The 20,787-nt window shown below is 38.3% G+C and overlaps 2 protein-coding genes across 2 annotated transcripts in view; both read right to left on the reverse strand.

Moving 5' to 3' along the window:
- Positions 1 to 886: 886 nt before the first annotated feature.
- LOC140168650 (A disintegrin and metalloproteinase with thrombospondin motifs adt-1-like) lies at positions 887 to 16,104 on the reverse strand. The gene is made up of 16 exons (XM_072192066.1): positions 15,918 to 16,104; positions 14,981 to 15,151; positions 13,421 to 13,549; positions 13,020 to 13,181; positions 12,723 to 12,899; positions 11,720 to 11,884; positions 11,344 to 11,514; positions 10,425 to 10,592; positions 9,957 to 10,124; positions 6,319 to 6,456; positions 5,862 to 6,044; positions 5,407 to 5,574; positions 4,275 to 4,427; positions 4,020 to 4,135; positions 2,153 to 3,162; positions 887 to 1,709 (listed from the first exon to the last, which is right to left on the reverse strand). Exons 1-15 carry the CDS (start codon positions 16,102 to 16,104, stop codon positions 2,833 to 2,835), a joined length of 2,586 nt encoding a protein of 861 aa, XP_072048167.1. The 3' UTR covers positions 887 to 1,709; positions 2,153 to 2,832.
- Positions 16,105 to 16,415: 311 nt separating this feature from the next.
- LOC140168659 (uncharacterized) overlaps positions 16,416 to 20,787 on the reverse strand; it is a 60,249-nt gene continuing 55,877 nt past the window's right edge. The window contains exons 28-33 of the mRNA XM_072192076.1: positions 20,020 to 20,184; positions 18,304 to 18,474; positions 17,532 to 17,714; positions 17,168 to 17,333; positions 16,855 to 17,019; positions 16,416 to 16,554 (exon numbers count right to left, since the gene is read on the reverse strand). Coding sequence (XP_072048177.1) covers positions 16,980 to 17,019; positions 17,168 to 17,333; positions 17,532 to 17,714; positions 18,304 to 18,474; positions 20,020 to 20,184 — 725 coding nt within the window. The 3' untranslated portion in view covers positions 16,416 to 16,554; positions 16,855 to 16,979. The remainder of the gene's footprint in view (positions 16,555 to 16,854; positions 17,020 to 17,167; positions 17,334 to 17,531; positions 17,715 to 18,303; positions 18,475 to 20,019; positions 20,185 to 20,787) is intronic.

The following is a 20,787-nucleotide window of genomic DNA, read 5'->3' on the forward strand; positions in this document are numbered from 1 at the left end:
GATTACATTATCCCCGTATCAATTGAGGTCTAAATTTTTTTTTTATTCTACTTTTCTTGTGAAATTGATTTGTATGAATTACATAGAGATATAAAAAGGAGAAAATGTCTAGCAAGTATTTTTCGTAAATTTCCACTTTTTGCGGCAATTTTGCGCAAAATTGCCCCCGAAATTCACTTTGCCCTCTGAAGTCCTGAAGATTCATGCCATGCTCGTGTTGCCAAAAAACTATTGCAATAATTAATATCCTAATACAGCCACAATCAACGAAAAAAGTCTTGGAACGCTTGCGTGTAAATAACGGAAAACTCTCACCCCTCTCCCCCGTTCAATGTTGAGAAATACCACCCAGGCAAAATAATACGTAATTTCCATGGTCATATGAAGTTCTGCACGGAATTTTGACAGAGTGTATCAAGCGTTCCAAGAACTTTTTTCGTAGATTGCAGCTATGTCTCAATATTGCATGCAAATGATTACTAGTATATATAGAGCAACCAGAATAGAGGCATGTACCAATCGGGGATGCACGAAGGGCCGCTCCCTGGCTCGAAATACCGGGACAGAATTGACCAAAAATTGTGGTCATTCGCATCTTCCTGAGTAACGGGTCAGCGGGACATTTGGATATTTTGCCCCCCCCCTCCCCTTCAATGGGCCCAGTATATAGTATGCCACTGATTGATGGTATAACCTAATCTGATGTTGGAAGAAGATCCATGATGCTGGGAAAACAATGGGGCGAAAGCGAAAGGGGTATATAACCATGAAGGATGGAGAGGAACCAACTTCGACAAAATGTGCATTCACCGACTACGATGGGCAGCCGATGATAATGATGAATAATAAAGGAATTTCACACTAAATTATGACACTCAAACAACACTAACCGTTTTAAATATTTATATTTCAATCACATTCACCACAAGCACTATACTACCATGACTATAAGCTAATATCCTATTTTGAATCGGGTAATTATATTTTTTATCAAATCCTCACGGTACGTTATGTAAATTTTACTTCTTATACACGCCTAAAATATATTTCATGTTTAACAGGTCCAATTATTCATTGTATATCAAATCAATATTACCATAACCTCTATTTTTCACATAAATTATAATTTATTACATTATGTTTATTTTCCAATAATTTAAATAATTTCCTGTTTAAAAACTAGGAAAATGGAATTCAGAATAACAATATAATCGATAATATTGAAGTATGCTGATTTAAAATATTGTTAAAGATGTTAATTTATATAATTTTGTGTTTTATTTGTCATAGAGAAAGTGCATTTCTGACATTTTAACGCTGTATCGTTTTGACCATGTTTATAATTAGGCCTATAATATTCACAAGTTTTAACTACACTATACAATATTATACAGGTAATGATTCTATTCATAATATCTTTCACCATATATGCTAGTATGAATGATGATTGTGCTTGTGCGGATAGAAGAAGGCCGATTCATCATTTTTGTTTTACCGTTTTCTTTACTTCATTGTGACATTGATTTCCAAATTACATTTACAACTAAAGTGATCTTGAATTTAAAAAAAACTTTTTATACAAAAATAAACAAAACACATTGGGAATTTAAAAACCAACAAAAAATTTTATTTTTGAATTGTGGAACAATTTAACACCCAGAAAAAAATAAATAGATACATAAAATAAAACAACAACAACAGCAACAAATCTTCATTTATGAATTCTCGCTATTCGCAATAAGGGCGCCGCCAGCGGTTTGCGATGTAATCGTGATGTATCATGGGAAAATCGTGATGTATCATGGGAAAAGGTCGACATCAAGTCCGCGCAATACGAATATTACCATGCTATTACATAGGAACACGTGACAATATTTTTAGTTTGTCAATATAACGGTATTACACGCAAATCGATAGAGAAAAATTAATTGTGCACATTTCAAATCACATTATTAAGTATTATTGAGTATCGATTCGCGTGTAACACCTTTATTTTGACAAACTAAAAAATATTGTCACGTGTTCCTATGTAATAGCATGGTAAATATTCGTATTGCGCGGACTTGATGTCGACCTTTTCCCATGATACATCACGATTACATCGCAAAACCGCTGGCGGCGCCCTTATTGCGAATAGCGAGAATTGTAGCACAGGCATGACAGTTGACCCCCCCCCCCCCATTAAATAAATCACCATAATGAAGACAACAAAGAAACAACATTAATTAGAAAAGGTACATCGTTCTTGAAATATCATTGTAGCAATTGCACATTGGAATTCTTGCAATTATACTATACTAGTAATACTAATAAATATTACAACATGCACGTGTGAAAAACTATTTATAAAGAGCATTAAAGGGTGTTATGAAGCAGATAATAGTATGACAAAGTCGCTTTTTCTGCCGTTATTAAGTATATACCCTATACATTGCTTCAGGTTTACTGTTATATACTGTTTGTGTAAAAGTGTTGATACGGTATATTTAGTACTGTTTATAGGAATCTGTTACAAAAATAAAATTTAGTATAATTATTTTGAAAATAGTACTGGAGAATGATAATAGTACTGTATCGTGTTAACGAATAATATAAAATTGAAAAAAATACAATTGAACACCTTAGTTTTTATGTACAATCCATTTCATTAAAACCTCTACCAAGCAAAACAGGCATAATTTTTATACCTCATCAAAATTTATCATTAACAACACTGCCTTTATTCGAATTATAAAAATAAAATATGAGTTTTTGTACATTTGTATAATTATTTTGAAGGCCTGTCGCGTCTTAGTTTCGATTAAAATTCTAATAACTACTTGACTAAATTCTTCAAATGAAGGAATTACTTATTCCATCTAGTACTTTTCTTTGCTCATACGGGTACCGACCCCCGTCTAGCAATACCCTGTCCCCTACACTTCTAACATATCTAGGCGGTTGGTCATAATTGCCGTCAACATACAGGGCTGGTCTTACAGTTCGTGCAACTCGAATAACCGGTTTCTCCTCCTCGCGGACGACCGCCCTCACACCAGGTACTCTCCTAGCTACCCAGCGCGTTTTTGGTTTCTCTGGAACCAATTCCACTTCCTCTACGACGCGTCGTACTCTAGGTGATGGTGGTGGTGTTGGCAAAGGTGTAGGTGGATCCTTGTAAACCTACACAGAAAATGTTTAGAAAACGATAATTTGTATGGGCTTTGAGCCGTCGGTCCCATGTATACAGAATAACACGCTGTCAGGTTCGAAAAGAGTAGGGTTTAAAGCTCGCAGGAGTGCCAATCTGTATTCTGTAATAGTACTGTTTACATATTTTATAATCTAAGAACAGCAAATGATCGAATTCTGATATCCATTATAAAACATTATTGTATAAAAATGGCCGGTAAAATTATAAATAACTCTCATCTGCCTGCAATATTTACTCTCAAAAACAACACAAGGGATTCATTCGCTTTAACTTGTATTTTCTCGGTTCTGTACATGGTCATTCCTACGCTTTCAGGTATTTGGTTGCAAGTATGCATTACTTTTATTAAGATAATGTAAACATATAACTGCCAAAAGCAATATAAATACTGTTAATTTTGACTCATGGATTTTGGGCCAGAAATAATCACAAAAAAGATTATTGCCAAAATATTAAAAAAAATGAAACGGGTAATACAGACATCTACGATCTTACTCATGCAAAAAATCAAATGTTAAATATGACTTTCGAGGATATCTATGCTTGCGCAGGTTTTTGGCCTATGTTGGGTTTATAATCCAGTCGCTTCTTTTTGACCAAACTGAATTATTCTTTGCAATCTGATTGGTCAGATCTCTAGCAGAGTTTCAGTCGGATTAAATAATGGATAGCGAGTTGTGTTCAGAGTTAGCGTTGTTTAAATTCAAATGAAATGTCAACTCTAAATTCAAATTAAAGCTAACTCTAACTCATAACTAACCCATAAACTCCAACTCTAACTCATCAAACTAATTTTTGTTAGTGATGTTATTAAAATGTTAATTACCACCACTGCTGGTCGTCTTTTTCGGCAGAATAAGAGGAAGCAGATTGCGCCAACAATAGCAGCCAGAAGCAATGCTGCAGCAATGAGACCAACAGTGAGGCCAATATTGGTCTTCTCTGCAAAATATAACAGCAATAAGTAGTAAAATAAATTAAATGATTATTATACAAAATACAAATGGACATTATAGATGACTTGATTAAAAATTGATATTTTTTAAGTACGGTGAATTCCTGGGTTATTATGATAGCTTACTTGGACAAGCTTCAGGATTGCAATCAGTGTTGTCATAATTCGCTCCTGGGCAAGTGTAGGCAGAATCAACACTATTGCAATTACGTTCACGTCTTCTGTCGCCACCTCCACACTCTACTGTACATGCAGACCACGTGTTCCAAGGACTCCACGCTGCAAAATAAAATATATAATTAAGCAAAAATGTAAGTTACGTTAAATCAAAATTATTACAAATTTATAAGGACGCACGAACGGGCCGATTTTCGAACGCAAATGGTGAAAACATTCAGAAGTGGCGATTCAGTGACGTCTTTTAAAATGATTACGCCATTCAAAACCGGATCGTTTACCTATACTACCTAGCCGTATTGAATATTTTGCACGTATGAATTGAACGCTTGGACACAGCTGCAAATGTATTAAAATATGTCCGTTTTGCACCAAGGAAAAGACAATCAAGGATACTGAACGTCAGAAAGTATCTTAATATGATCCCTTTGTTGGTAAGAAATCATTATAATAAAGCAACCGCGAGTTCGCCGAGTTGTGAAAATGTGACTTTATGTAGCCTTCACGTGCGGTACATACACGTCCATTGATTCTGGTGCGAGATACAACAAAAGAGGTTGCGATTTACATCGTTGACACAAACTTCCCCGCCGAACGGCCGCCAGGCGTCGAAATGGACAGTTTTGTACTATTATGGACTATTTTCCCAGGAAAAAGTTTATTTTAAAAATAGCCTCATGATGTATGCATGTATTGAGTGGTCCTTAAACTACCGAAATATTCAAAAACCATGTTGAAGTAAAAAAGATTCATGTGAAGTGATGCACGCCCTCACCATATCTTGAAATGGTATGCCGCCCTGCAGTGACTATAATGTTGTCTATTTGGTTACTAAAATTGGAAAGTTTTCTAGATATTCGCCTTTACGCACAAGAAACTTTAATTAGCCGAAGCAACAAGTTTCATTTATTTCATGGTTGTTTCTGTTTTATATCAAGTACGGTACTCATTGATATGAGTCATACGGCATGCGGCAGCAAGTCGTTAGTTCATACTAACGAACGGCGACAAGGCGCAAGGCATAAAGAACTATGTCCCAGAAAGGTATTGTGGGATATATAAGAAGACGTTTGGTACGCACCTGCGCAAACCTGTGTGTTGCAATCCTGGCTTTGTATTGAGTTGCCTGGTGCACAGAATCTGCCATCGTTGGGCTGTTCGTCATAGCATGTACGTATACGCACTTGTTCACCACCACCGCAAGGTAGGGAGCAACCTCCCCATGGCTGCCATTCATTCCATACTGGTGCTGTATATTTAACAGAAAGTATCAGTATTTTGGTAGATGAAGTTATAAAATAAGTTAATAAATTACATGGCTTACTAAAATTTTCCAGGCAAGATTAAATATATTTAACCTGGGATTTCATCTCAGATGGAAAGTTCTTAAGATCTTTTAAACGATATTGTCTTCTTCCTTCCTACATTCATTCATTCATTCATTCATTCATTCATTCATTCATTCATTCATTCATTCATTCATTTCTTGGGTATAAGTTCTAAATGACATTATTATTTGTGAATAGAAGTACTTACGTTGAGGACATTCGTCTCTATTACACAATGTAGGATCACGTTCTGATGCAGGTCCTTGGCATTGGGTGAAATCAAACGGATCTGGATCATTACAATCTCTGGTACGTTCACGTATGCCTCCACCACATGTAACACTGCAATAGTCCCATGGACCCCAGTTGTTCCATTGAGGTGGGATGATAACTACAATAATGATAGGTAAGAACAAGTGTCGTAATAATAACTTCATGATCTACATTAAAACAAACCCTTTCTTTGCCACCTGTCTCTGTGAAACAATTGTAAATACATTTCCCCTATTATATGACACAATACCCATTGACTTGTGAGGATAACTGTCATATATGTTGTTGAAGTAACCGAAGGCCATGTTGGCAACCTTTTTGAAGTGACATGTAAGAAATTCAATTTGCCAATTAATCTAATCTAATTTCGCTCTGCTGCTTTTTTACCATACCTGGACATGCTTGTGAGTTGCAGGGTCCGCCATCCGGTTGCACATCAATTCCAATGCAGTAAGAGCTTGGTGGCAAGGTTGGCGGTACATAGCATATTCTTCTACGTTCCTTGTACCACCTCCACAACTGGCACTGCACTCAAACCAAGAACCCCATTCATTCCAATATGGCTCTGTGTATTCAACATGTAAGTAAATGGTCAATAAAAGCAACAAAAGACACATCTGTTATGACTTTCTCAAGTAGACAGGTCTCAGTGTGTTCTCATTCAACCCCCAACTTCTGCATTATTGTAAATAATCACAATGTTTATAGGTAGCTTAAGCTTCCCTTCCCCTGGTCCCTTCTCTCCTCCACCTCCCTTTTCAGCCTTGATAAGGTGATTATGGGTAGTGCTATGCAACTGTTCATATTAGACAACAGGAACTTGTTCTTTCATAGTGTGTGTTCTGAAAAAATGACTCAAACTTGGTCTTCCACACAGCATGCCCAGTATTCCTCCAATTAGAATAAAAAGTTACATACATTTACGTAAATTATACAAAATCTTTCGATATTGACAAGGGGCGTAGCCAGGGGAGCCGGGGGGGGGGGTGGTTGGAACTGCCCCCAGAATATTTTCAGGGATAAAATGGGGTCGACAAAGAGTAAAGTGTCCGTTAAATGTTTAAAAATGGGAAACAAATTGACAAATAGGGACGAACATTTGCTTTTGCCCCCCTACACTAAAATCCTGGCTATGGTTCTGGATATTGACCCTTGCCGTTGCCCCTAGAACGTTGCAGATCACACTAATCAGCTAAATAATAGAAGAGTTAGTTTTCTTATATAATGAAATTAATCAAAGTACAATTTGTGCAGATTTGTCCTTCCACAGGTTTAAAGTGAACAGTTAACCAAGACGTGGAAAACCAACATTGCTAAAACGATGGACTATACCGTATGTATCTACATTGTACTACTATTCACTTCCTATATGGTACTCTAAGAGTACCTTTAGAGTACCAGGATAGAGCCTTATCTGACGGCAACATGAATGAGAAGTGGCATGCATTTATTATTTCATCTGTCCAATCTCCATGCCAGGTCGCGGTTGACCCTGCTAATGGTAGACATGTGTTACGAGTCGTACTTGACTCAAGGCCAAAATCACCTTTTACCCGAACTCACACGAATGCACAACACAGATACACTGTTTGATTAAGCTAACAAAATCTAAGTCTTTAATTGAAAGCACGTTATGATTGGTATAATATATGACAACAATTGCACATACACAATAATCAAATATAATCACTCTTTATCTATTTCACTTAGCCAGCATTCTTCTTCTTGGTGATCATAAAGAGTTCTTGCAATGTTCTGGATGGCTGATGTATATATCAGCGAAAATCAGCGAAGTCCTTTGTAATAATAATAATAATAATAACAGCACTTAATATAGCGCTTTTCCAACCTGATCAAAGCACTTTACAAAGATACAAAAAAATATACAAAAACATATAATACCTGAAAAAAGGCTTAAAACAGCAACAATCAGAACAAGTGAGTTTTAAGGTTACTCTTGAAACTATCTACAGTGGGGGAAACTCTGATGTTTAAAGGGATATTGTTCCACAGTTTGGGTCCCTGTACACTGAAAGACCTATCACCAATTAATCTGTTGCTCCTGGGGACAACTAGATGAGTTGCGTCTAACGCCGAGCGTAAACCCTCTCTGGTTGGGATATAGATCGTCAAACAATCAGACAGGTATATTGGTGACAGATCATTCAGTGACTTGTAGATGTATAAGAGGATTTTGAACTTGATGCGTTTTTCGATGGGTAGCCAGTGGAGGGAGTCAAGAAGCTCGGATGACGAGTATAAGCGGCGAGGGACTTGGAATACAATGCGAGCAGCTCTGTTCTGTAAGCGCTGGAGACGAGCAATATCGGTAGACCTGCAACCAGATAGAAGCTCATTAGCGTAGTCTAATTTGGAGAGAACAAGTGCTCGCATTGCATTGCTACAAGTATCTTGATCGATATAACGACGAATTCTGGATATATTCCAGAGGAAGAAATTCAAAGATTTACACAAGGAGGTTATGTGAGATGACATGTTCATTGCTGTATCAAATGTTACACCCAGGTTTTTGATTGTAGCTGAAGGTGTTATTACAGTACTACCAATGCAAATTGTAGTGTTGAGAAGGCGATGCATGTTATTTGGGGATGCAGCTATGAAAAAATCAGTTTTGGAATCATGAGTTTGAGTTTGTTTTGTGTCATCCAGCAACGTATTTCTTCCACACAGGATGACAGCTTGAACAGAGCACTAGCTGCTTCACCTGGAATACTGGGATTGAATATGAAATACAATTGAATATCATCTGCGTAGAGATGATATCTAATACCATGATTTCGGATTATTGAGGAGACAGGTTGAGCATACATGGTAAATGCTTTTGGACCAATGACCGATCCTTGAGGAACGCCATAATTCAGAACATAAACATCAGATATTGAACCATGTATACTGACATGAAATGTGCGACCGGTCATATATGATTTGAACCAATTTAGAGCTGCGCCTTTGATACCAAAGTCAAGTTCAAAACGATCAAAAAGAATGTTATGATCAATGGTATCAAAGGCAGCAGATAAGTCAAGCATGATCAAGAAGGCGGCATGGTTATTGTCAAGTGCCCGATCAATGTCATTTTTTACCTGCAATAATGCGGTCTCAGTACTGTGTTTGTTTTTGTACGCTGACTGGAGAGTTTCATCAAGATTATTCTCTTCCAAGTGCTTGCTAACCTGCTGAATCACAGCCTTCTCGATAACCTTGCCAATGAAATTGATACTGGAAACAGGCCTATAATTTTGTACACTTGCATTGATAAATATCCTTGCGTATAAAATCCTCACACAAATCTCCTTCCACCTTTCACACAATATCTTCAGGAAGCAGGACTGCGATGCAGTTGTCCCCACTTATTTTGACAGCTGTGTTGTATCAAAACCATAGATCATTATATTTGGATAATCTATGCATGAACCAGACTTCAGCGAGTCGACAGAAGAATATATATTCCTTTCTTAGAAGAAGTACGTTCTTTCACGTATTCTAGATCTTCTCCGACAACACTGGCAGGTAGTAGTGCATTGACTACTTAAATTAATTCTGGTTCGCAATTTCCTTTCTTTGAAGGAATTGGACTGTAAGCATATTAGCTTGCTAGCCCAGATCAACACTATCAACTGTGAATAATTGTGTTTACATTTTCTTATATATCAAGCAGTGGGAAATCCCAAATATTAATAGCCAATTGTGATCTTGGAAATTCCCAAGCCTTAATTATAACATTAACCTTTCACATGACATCATTTCCTGAGGGGAATCCCGTGATGTCATCTTCACTTTACAACCTCAGGGGGTTTCCAAATATTCCAAATTAGATATGATTCAACTTGTTTTGCTCAAATTGAAGAGGGGAATCCCCCAAAATGTCATCACTCATGTAACTTTGTAAACAAAGGTAAATCATCAAATTAAATTACTCAGGGCACATCACACATGGTAGAAGTTCGCAAGGAGCAAATTGTTGCAACACCACCACCACTAATAATAATAATAATAATAATAATAATACCTGGACAGGCATCTGTGTTACACTCGAATGGATCCTGTTCAATGTTGGAACCCAGACACACATCTTCATCTTCTGGATAAGGGTCATTACATGTACGGAATCGGGCTCTTTTTCCACCTCCACATGTTACGCTACATGTCCATGGTTGCCATTCATTCCATTCAGGGACTGAGATTGAAGGGAAAAAAGTAATCAAGCAACTACAATACAAGCAGAAAATGCTCTTCATTCTTACAAATATCCCCAGATCATGATATTTTAACTCACTTTTTGCTAAGGGGTGGGTTCAAAACTCGATCGGCGGTTGACCGGCGGTTCCACCGGACGGAATCGGCGGGTTTTGAAGCCGTCCCTAAATTAGTTTACTTTTAATATCGCTATCACCGCATCATCATGATCATTACAATTTATTACTTGTTAATGTCTGCCCGAATGGATTTGTTCACCTTCTAAACAACTATTACTTACAGACACATTCGATGCCACTGCATACTCTGCTGTCCGCACGGTCACCATTTATACATGTTACATCATCAGTGCGATCAGGATCTTGGCAGGTTCGTACACGTTGCTGTAAACCTATGCCACATGTACGACTACAACCAGTCCATGGAGACCAGGCACTCCAAGCAACAACTGTAAAAAAGAACGTGCCAATTTTGGTTTCATCCGTGTGTGTGTACAAAATGTTTGTTTTTTTAAACTTAAAGGAGTATTTCGTGATCCTAGCATCCTCTTTTTATGACAATTTTCAGTACATATCCACGAAAAAAGCATATTCCCAAAATTTCAGTTGATTCCGATATTGCGTTAGCGAGTTATGCATGATTATGTGTATTACACTGCTCCATAGACAATACGTTGTAATTTCGTTCTGGTGCACCAGAACGAAATTCAAATTTCACGATATCTTTGCTAAACGAATTAATCTGCAAGAAATATTTTGTACATAAACATTATGTAGCCAAAGGTTTCCAGTGATATAAAAATCTCAACTTTTTTTGAGAAAAGTGGGGGGATGAGGCTGTGGATCACGAAATGCCCTTTTAATGTGGTTGAAAGTAATTTTGGGCAGGTGGATTTAGGTCAACAAAATCAATATTAACTAAAATTGTAACAAATTTAGAGCCAAATTGCAGTTGTTGAATTGCAATATGAAAGTTGAATTTCAGAATGAAGTGGTTATTTTCCATGGTTGTGTACACTTCTTGAATCTTTTAGATCCATCGCATCCCCCTGCCTGTCAGCTGGTATGCCTACTTTTATGTTTAGATGCAATATGAATGTTTGAATTGAACCTGCAAAGTATTCATGAGGAGTGACAAGGACATTAATAGAATAAAAGTTAATACATTGATTAGTATTTTAGCATCCGCGTTGTGCTTACTTGGTCCTTCACATGGGTCTAAGTTACATGGCACTGGATCCAGTCCAATAGGTTGTCCCACACACGTCGCTTCGTCAGTTCTGTCCGGATCATAGCATGTGCGTATACGTTCACGTGTGCCACCTCCGCAAGTCACAGAACAGTCTCCGTAGGATCCCCAATTATTCCACTCTGTTAAAATAATAGAGATTGATAAATATTCCTAGAGAACGTGTGTTATAAAGTAACGGTGTGACACCGGTTGCGACTTGGAGGCATGTGTTTGTTGATTATCGAGTGCCCCTAATTTGACATACAAGTCCGGTATAACACCTTATTGACGTGTCAGTTGTGTTTAACTCAGGTACACATTACGAGCAATTTTTTTTTCACTTACCAGGACATGGCTCCACGCTACAAGGATTAGGATCGGTGTCTGTATTGCCTCCAGGACAGTCCTCGAATATGAATGGGTTGGGGTTATTGCAAGTTCGGAAGCGTTGTCGTATACCAGTGCCACATGATGCCGTACAAGGTGTCCACGCCATCCACTGACTCCAACCTGTAATTGGAAGAGTTGCATAGGTAAGGTAAGGTCCATATCCCAATTATTTGGGAATTATTTGAATTATTCCAATACTGATCTCGCTATTTCTTGTCTTGAAAGGGGGACCCTATTGGTTATGGATATGGATTTTCCTCAAACTTCCATAAAATGTCAAATATCAAATATTGTCTCATATAATATCCATGTAAAACAACAAGAACATTATCAGAGTAAATGTGAATAATTAGCACAATTAGCAAGCCGATACGTTGGTACACGCCCGATCATTGTAAACAGCGAAACCAATGTGTTCCGTATTTACTACTTCATTTTGCAGTTTCTTCTGTTTATTCAATATATAGCCTATTGTTCTCTTACATGTTATAGAATGTGTGCACTTTAGCAGGAATAACACCAACATCTAAATGTAATTTAGATTATCAGCAAGCTCTAACCAAGATTTACAGCGTTTTATATGGAGTTAATCTCTTCATTGGTGCCAAGTGAAATTCTTGGACCTACCCACAATGCAACGTTTGCGTGGTTACCACAAAGCGACGGGTTGTTCACGATTTCTTCGGTAATACATCGATTTGGAATGTCAAATTTCAGGATGGTATTAATGAGAAAAATTATATGATACCAAAATCTAATCAACAAAGAGGTAAATCGGGGGGGTGTGTTGCTGTCGATCGGGTAAAGTCCCGGGTAAAGTGTACGAGATTATAGCCAGGGTTGCTCTGTTACAGTTAGGATTAATGTTAGGAATAGGATTAATGTCAACCTGGAACACCTATCAATTGAAGTTGAATACAATCGTCATACTTTCCCCGATTCATCCTCTACCACTCACCTGCGCAATCTTGAATATTACACATCCTTGTTTGATAGTAATCGTAGCCGTTTAGATCTGTCTGACATCCTATGCCATCATCTGGGTTGGGATCTACACAGCTTCTTTCCCGTCGTTCAGTTCCGGGCCCACATGTTGTACTACATTGACCCCATGGTCCCCATACATCCCAATATTCTGTTTGTGAAAAGAGCATAATGTGGACATAAATAACAATGCACAAAGACTAATAAATCATATCTACATGTGAAAGAGAAGTAGATAATGTTTGAAACAATTGCAAAAAGTGCTAATTACCTGGGCATCTATCAAGATTACATGTTTCCACTGTGGTACTCGATCCTGGACACGCTGGTGCTAAGTAACCTGGGTTGTAACACTCTCTTGTTCGTTGTCGCACACCGCCATTGCAATCAACACTGCAGTCGCTCCAGTCACCCCAACGTTGCCATTGTGATACTGATAAAACAATACACCAACGTTTGGTAAAAGTTAATGTTTTTTAAGTACTATAAATAATTATTTTGGGGCCTTATATTAGTGCATATATTTCCCGCAACCCCAAGTGCATATTTATATTGCTCTCAACACTACAAGATGAATCAACGATTTAATGACTTCATAATGGGCTAATTTATTTGAGTTTTCCTTATGGAACATACATGGACATCCGAATTGGCTACAAGCCCTGCTCTCACTGTCTTCGCCCTCACACGTATTGGTATCAAATGGATAGGGATCTTGGCATTGACGATCACGGAACTGCGATCCACCGCCACACGTAGCGCTGCACTCACTCCATTCCGTCCACGGTCTCCACACAGGTTCTGTAATATTAAAAAACATTGTCAATAGCAACAGCGCTTTATGTGACATAGAGAACCGTTGCTATGTACACACTGATGGTGTCACCAACACTAATTTTACTATTTCACTGTGAAAGTTTGTACTAACTAATTAATGTTGGAAGACATGCAAATCACATTCAGAGGTTTGTTTCCAAACATGAACACATGTTTAGATTATAAAACAACAACATTACTCAAACATTGGTTGGTTAAGAAGTTATGGGTCTCGCAAAACCTTGTTTCGTTTTGTCAAGGTTTTTTGTCAAAACCGAAACGAAATGAGGTTTTGAGAGACCCATAACTTCTTCAGTAGATAAGATCCAATGTTTCTGAGGCAAGATACTGCTTCTCTGGGTAAAAGTCACCCTAGGTAATACTTTTCAGCTTAAAGCCTTAATGTACGATCTTTTTTAATTTTTAGATTTTTCTTTTTTTTCTTCTAAAATGATAATATGCAATCATGAAAGTTCCCAATACATTTGGACGCGAAAACATTGGGAATTTGCAAAGAAACAACATCATAAACTTCACCTCTATCACTCGAAACATCTCGCACTATTTGGATTTATAGGACAGCGAGTGCCGCCTCAGAGTTAGTCTCCTACGCGGCCAGTTTGGTTACGCTCCCTCCACATGTGGAGGGAGCGTAACCAAGCTAGTTTTGTAGGAGACTACGGTTTGCGATCGTGGCCGACATAAAGTCATAATCTAAAAAAATTATGACTTTATGTCGGACCAACAGAAAATCGTCCCGTTTTACTACAAATAGGATGAATTTGACAGTTAGCTCATAGATTTAAGTTAGAACATGTTTAAGTATTACAAATATGCCAAAAAATCGGTTTTGAAAAAAATAAAGGTAAATTCTGAAAAAAGATCGTACATTATGACTTTAATATCTTTTTCGCAAAGTCAAAATATGAGTGTCCTAAAACGTGACTAATTCAACGATGCGACTCGAGAGAATAAAAAGTGGGGGTCTGGGTCAAATTTTGACAAGCCATATCTCCAAAACCGCTTGGAGTTGAGCATTCATTTTTTCCATGTGTTTATTATACCCATAGAGGTATGCTAGAAGGGGTTCCCTTTATACATTTTACGGACCTCCAAACATCGTCTTTCGCGTTGCGACACATTTTTTACGCTGACCCCCCTAAATTTCAAATTGATGCCACAGGAAAACGAAATGGAGTATGAAGCTCAAATTTTCAGGATTTTACTTTCTTATCAATATCTACCACCACACAGAAAAAAAAAAAAAATTGAAGAGGTGCTGCGGTGCACATCCCTGGAGTTGATGTGTCCGTCACCTTTTCTTTTAGGGAAGAGTTACAAAGCTTGCAATCATAAATACGCTGAATCCAAGTACAAAATACACTGTAAACAAAAAAACAAACCCATGCGTCTTACCATCGCAGGGGAAGTCATTGCATCCTCCAGTCTCGACTGGACCTAGGATACTGCCTGGTTGGAAACAAGCATTTACGTCAGAGTGGCTACATATTCTTTCCCTTGTACGTGTGCCATCGCCACATGTTACACTGCATGCAGCCCATGGACCCCAATTCAGCCATATAGGATCTGTGATAACAGTAAAAATTGTAAATAATTATGTTCATTTATGTCTTGTTCCTTTCATCACTACCTTATCATCATCATCATCATCATCATCATCATTATCACGAAGTCAATAGACGTTGTTTGTTGAGAAGAAAGAAAAAACATAAAATGTCATTTTGTGCGGATCACCAGATAAATGGTAAGAGTATATTGTAACCTTTTTAAAATTGACTTCTTAGGGGTGTGTTGTGTAAGTGCGGGGTGTGTGCCTGCATATGAAGGCGCTGTGTAGTATGTGGATTTGAGGGTATGTAGGGGTGTGTATGTCAATTCGACGACGATATGATGCAGGGGTTAAATAATTAGATATCTTTTAATGTGTCTATTCGCAAGTTTTGATGTAACAGGATAAACTACCATAGATGAATAACGTCCTGCACTACAAGCAGGTTGTACTCATCACCTGTGTAAGTCTGTAATCATAGATCGAATACAATACCGCTCTTTTCAAAGATACTACATGATCAGCATGATATATGAATATACTATAGAATTACGATGCACGTCTTTATCCAGTGTTCTTTGACATCTACGGTTCAATGCATATGTACCGCGTGAATGTTGTAGTGCAGGGCGATATATTCATAAATGATATTCATCTATTGCTGTGGTAGTTAGTCCTGTTACATCATCGCTTCTACGACGAAATGTAAGTCTTGTGCCTTTTGTTAAACTACGTTTATATCCTTAACCCTTTGTGTTAAACTAGGTTTATATCCCAACTAACCAATGCATTCTTGAATATAGCAATGTTGCGAGTCTGTCGGAGATCCAGAACAGGTTTGACCAGCCACAGGATTTAGACAGTTACGTTGTCGTGTTCGAAGTCCACTACCGCATGTTTCACTGCAAGATCCCCACGATGTCCAACTCGTCCACGTTGCCTCTGAAGTTAAGAACGTATGATTCAACATGAAAGGTCATCAGTGTTGGTAGAGTTCATAATCAATTATTTAAACTTATGATCTCAACATAAAATTAAGAGGTACCTTGGTCACAACTTTGACCTTCGTCTGGAGACTGGCATCCCAAGTTTGGGATTAGTGATTTTAGACACTTGACCCCAAAACTCGTTTATATCCTAAACCTTTTGTTTTGGGGTCAAGTGAGTTTTGGGGTCAAGTGTCCAAGTTTCTTCGTTGCCATGGTAGCTCCGCGTGAGTGCAATGGAAAATTGCCTATTGCACTTGCACACTTACCTTGGCATTGCAGGGTGTTGCATGTCACGGTATCAAAACTAGAACCGCTGCAAGATGTGTCTGGGTTGGTATCCGTGTCTTCGCAGGTTCGGGTACGCTGCCGTGTACCTCCGCCACAAGTGGCTGTACATGTACTCCATGACCCCCACGGTCGCCATACAGGGACTACGATTTCATAATAACAATATCAACATATTGTGATTAATACTTTATACACAAATTTATATTTTAATTAACTTGTGAGATTTTTTACACCTAATGATGTGGCAATATAAAGATAATGTCACTTGGTCAGGTCAGTCCATGTTGAGAACTTATCCTGCTGAACATAATAATCTTTCTGCTTTTATAATGACGCATGTGAAACAAATAATTCTAATTTATGATAATTGATATTATTAAATAAGCTAATAATTAAATATCGAAGAAAACCTCAATAATGATGTCCATTCCATCACAACTTACATGGACAGGGCTCTCTATAACAGGATTCAGTGGAGGATGCCGATCCTAGGCAGACATTGAGATCAAGAGGATTTGGGTCATCACAATCCCGATAACGTGTCCTTACAGCAGTACCACACGTAGCACTACAGCCACTCCATGGTCCCCATTGTTGCCACATTGCAACTACAATAAGAATAACAATAAAGATATTTTATATTATATCCTGATATATTTCATGTTACGAAACGATTTGATCACATTTTTCTCATCTTAAACAAGTAAATAATACGGTGCTGGCAAATGGACAGTTAGTTGAATAAGATCTACTTACCAGGACATATAAAAATCATTGCACACGTCTGTTTCGGTGTCATCACCAACGCATGTCTCAGTATCATCATCAAACGGATCAAAACATGTACGAGTACGCCATCGGAAACCACGGTCGCAGGAAGTGCTACAAGGTGTCCACGGCCCCCACGGGTACCATTCTGGTTCTAAAATATCGTGTAAATACGGTACAATCACTAGAAAATATAACTTGTGAATAATGCAAACATAGATGAATCAATTCAAATAAAAATGACTGGGCTCAAAAATTTATAAAAATAGTTACATTACCAGTAACAACCCTATAAGCTGTAACTAAATTCATTTTCCTCTTCATTCTGTAGATAATTATTACAAATACTTACCAGGACAGACCTCTATGTTGCATGGTCTTGTTTCCCTCTGTTGTCCTGTCAAGTCCGTTTGTCCATCACAATAGATTTGATCCTGTGGGTTTGGATCACTACAAAGTCGCGTTCTTTCTTGAATTCCGCCATTGCACCTGGCAGAACAATCACTCCATGGAGACCATTGTAACCACACTGGATCTACACACATATCAAACAAAATGTCACGTTTGTCTTACTGCCGATGTTTTTGGTTTCATTTTTATGTTGTTGAATCCGTTAGATATATAGTTCGTCATATTATGAATTTGATGATTAGTAAATGAGTTTTGTATTATGGAAGTTAGAGAGAATAATCAACATATCTTACGAAATACACTTGAATTTAGTAGCATTAGTAGACCTATACGAAGGAAATTTCTTAAAACCTGATATTTCACGGCTATAATAAATATATCTCTTCATCGAGAAAAGATCGCCATATACTCTTATGTATAATACCGCCATACGATGGCGGTATTATATTGAGATGAGGGAACGTTTGAAGACCTTTACTGCAATCAATATCAGCATGTGTCTTACAATTGTAGCTTCTGACTTACTGAAGTTAACATTACTAGTAGGCAGATCAGAGGCGCCCTATTTAATGTGAGCTTTGGACGTTTCATTATTTTATTGATATTTATCAATAGGGCGCCACTGCTCGACTTCGCGACCTATACTATCAAAACAATGATGATTTCTTATATATTGTACATGTTCTAGCATCTTCGATGTAGATTCAACTAACCTGGAGGACACAATATAGTGTTACACGTTTCTAATTCTTGGGGTAAGCCAAAACCACATAAGTTTGGCGGCTGCTCTATTCCAATATCGTCGATACATCTACGTTCACGAGTTCGAGTTCCTCCATTACAAGAAGCGGTACATCCAGACCATGGTCCCCAAAATGTCCAATCTGTCAATTTCAATTTCACATTTTAGCAACATCTGTTTAGTGTAATCAATTCATAGTCAATTAAAATGTATGTTTCAATCTCCATTGCGTTTCTGTAGCATTCAATGATTCCTTGATCGGTTTTAAGGTGATCTTAACCTCTATTCTACCTTTTGTCATTTTATTTTATTGTCCTAGCAGAATATGCATCGCAGGATTTGGATATCAAAAGACTTTGGTTGTGCATACGTACTTCTGTAACAGCTCTTTTTAAACTGATCTTATTTTCATTAGAAACTACGTGGGCAGTTTTTTGTCTTAGATAAAGAAAACGTTCTGACAAAAGATGTGTATACCAATCCACGCTATCATCTGCCTGTACCAATCCACGCTATCACTCGCCCATACCAATCCACGCTATCACCCACCTGTACCAATCCACGCTATCACCCGCCCATACCAATCCACACTATCACCCGCCCATGCCAATCCACGCTATCACCCGCCCATACCAATCCACGCTATCACCCGCCCATACCAATCCACGCTATCACCCACCTGTACCAATCCACGCTATCACCCGCCCATACCAATCCACGCTATCACCCACCTGTACCAATCCACGCTATCACCCGCCCACACCAATCCACACTATCACCCGCCCATGCCAATCCACGCTATCACCCACCTGTACCAATGCCCATGCCAATCCACGCTATCACCCGCCCATACAAATCCACGCTATCACCCGCCCATACAACTCCACGTTATCACCCGCCCATACAAATCCACGCTATCACTCGCCCATACCAATCCACGCTATCACCCACCCATACCAATCCACGCTATCACCCACCTGTACCAATCCACGCTATCACCCGCCCATACAAATCCACGCTATCACCCGCCCATACAAATCCACGCTATCACCCGCCCGTACCAATCCACGCTATCACCAACCCGTACCAATCCACGCTATCACCCGCCCGTACCACTATTATTATGATCCTTTTTGTTTGTAAAAAATCATTACAATAAACATGATCAGGGATGTGTGAAAATTTGATTTCAGTCATACTCGCGGTTCATTCGTACAGATTGTCCATTGAAATGCATGTGAGATCGGCAGTATAAAAATGACATTGCGATGTGCCTTTTCGATACATATGTGCCTAATTTTTACCACGAAAAAGTAATCATTTTGAAAATGAAGTCATGATATTGGTCCCTAATCTACAGAAATATTAGGTTTTTTGTAATAATAATATTCGGGAAGCACTGGAAAACAATCAATTTAAGGGCCATGTTAGGCCTGTTCTAAAATCAAATGAGGCCGAATTAACATTATTATATAGACATGATAGATCGCCGTTAAAAAACACCCAGATTTTGATCACAAATATTTGGCCACAAGAGGGTCGAATGCTGTTTCCAAAATCGTTGGTTGACTATATACAGCCAATACATGTATAACCGTGCGTACAAACGCACGATACGCGTGCCGCGTATAGAACATCGCAATCTCTCTTATATCTATTGAAGATATGAAAGCAAACGTTGTCTCACCGACACAAGGAGTTGTATTGCAGTCCTCATTCTGCACCGCATCACCTACACAAATGTCATTGTCATTAGGTATAGGATCGTTGCACGTACGTGTACGGGTGCGTGTACCTGTACCACACGTGCGGGTACAAGGTGTCCATAAGCTCCACGGATCCCAATATGCAACTGAAATTAATATATATAATCATTTATTCAAACATTAATAATTGAGATGTTTAAGAAAAATCTTTGTAGCTGTACACGTACTTTACATAGATGGAATATACAGGACAGCGCGCGCTTCGTCACAAAGAACAAACATGAACAAATTTGTCTTAGACAACGGCCTGAAATTTCAAATAATATCCTGCCTATCGATGTGAAGTTGAGGTTGTCATAAATAAATCCCCTAGGGATTTCTCACTGGTTTAAGGTACACAGGGATGAGCCATGGTTTTGGGGTACCTTTCAGCAATTTTGGTATATTGATGGGTGGGTTTTCAGTGAAGACCAATGCACCCAATTGGACGCATTTGGGCAAAGTGCTCCTAAAAGCGCCCAATTAGGGCAAATTTGGGTGTTTTATGTGAAAAATTGGTATACTGACAAAACAAGAAGTAGGTATAGATAAAGTCAGCACCCGAAAGTCTGCGTGCCATATCCCCGTGCAATGTTTTTTGCGGGGTTTTTCGCAGACACTCCCTGGCAGTAAACTAATGCTATATAAATTGCGTATTGCACAGTACCAGGATTTATTTTGATCATCAGCAAGCTTATCTTGTACATGTA

This window comes from Amphiura filiformis, chromosome 1, assembly GCF_039555335.1.
Source record: "Amphiura filiformis chromosome 1, Afil_fr2py, whole genome shotgun sequence".
Taxonomy (NCBI): domain Eukaryota; kingdom Metazoa; phylum Echinodermata; class Ophiuroidea; order Amphilepidida; family Amphiuridae; genus Amphiura; species Amphiura filiformis.

Excerpts from the sequence above, each read along its gene's own strand:
- LOC140168650 (XM_072192066.1), bottom strand. The coding sequence starts at position 16,104 with ATGTTGAATCATACGTTCTTAACTTCAGAGGCAACGTGGACGAGTTGG. Across the intron at positions 11,885-12,722 it reads TAATATTCAAGATTGCGCAG|GTTGGAGTCAGTGGATGGCG; the intron begins GTGAGTGGTAGA and ends TTCCAATTACAG. Across the intron at positions 10,125-10,424 it reads CAGTGGCATCGAATGTGTCT|TCCCTGAATGGAATGAATGG; the intron begins GTAAGTAATAGT and ends CTTCAATCTCAG.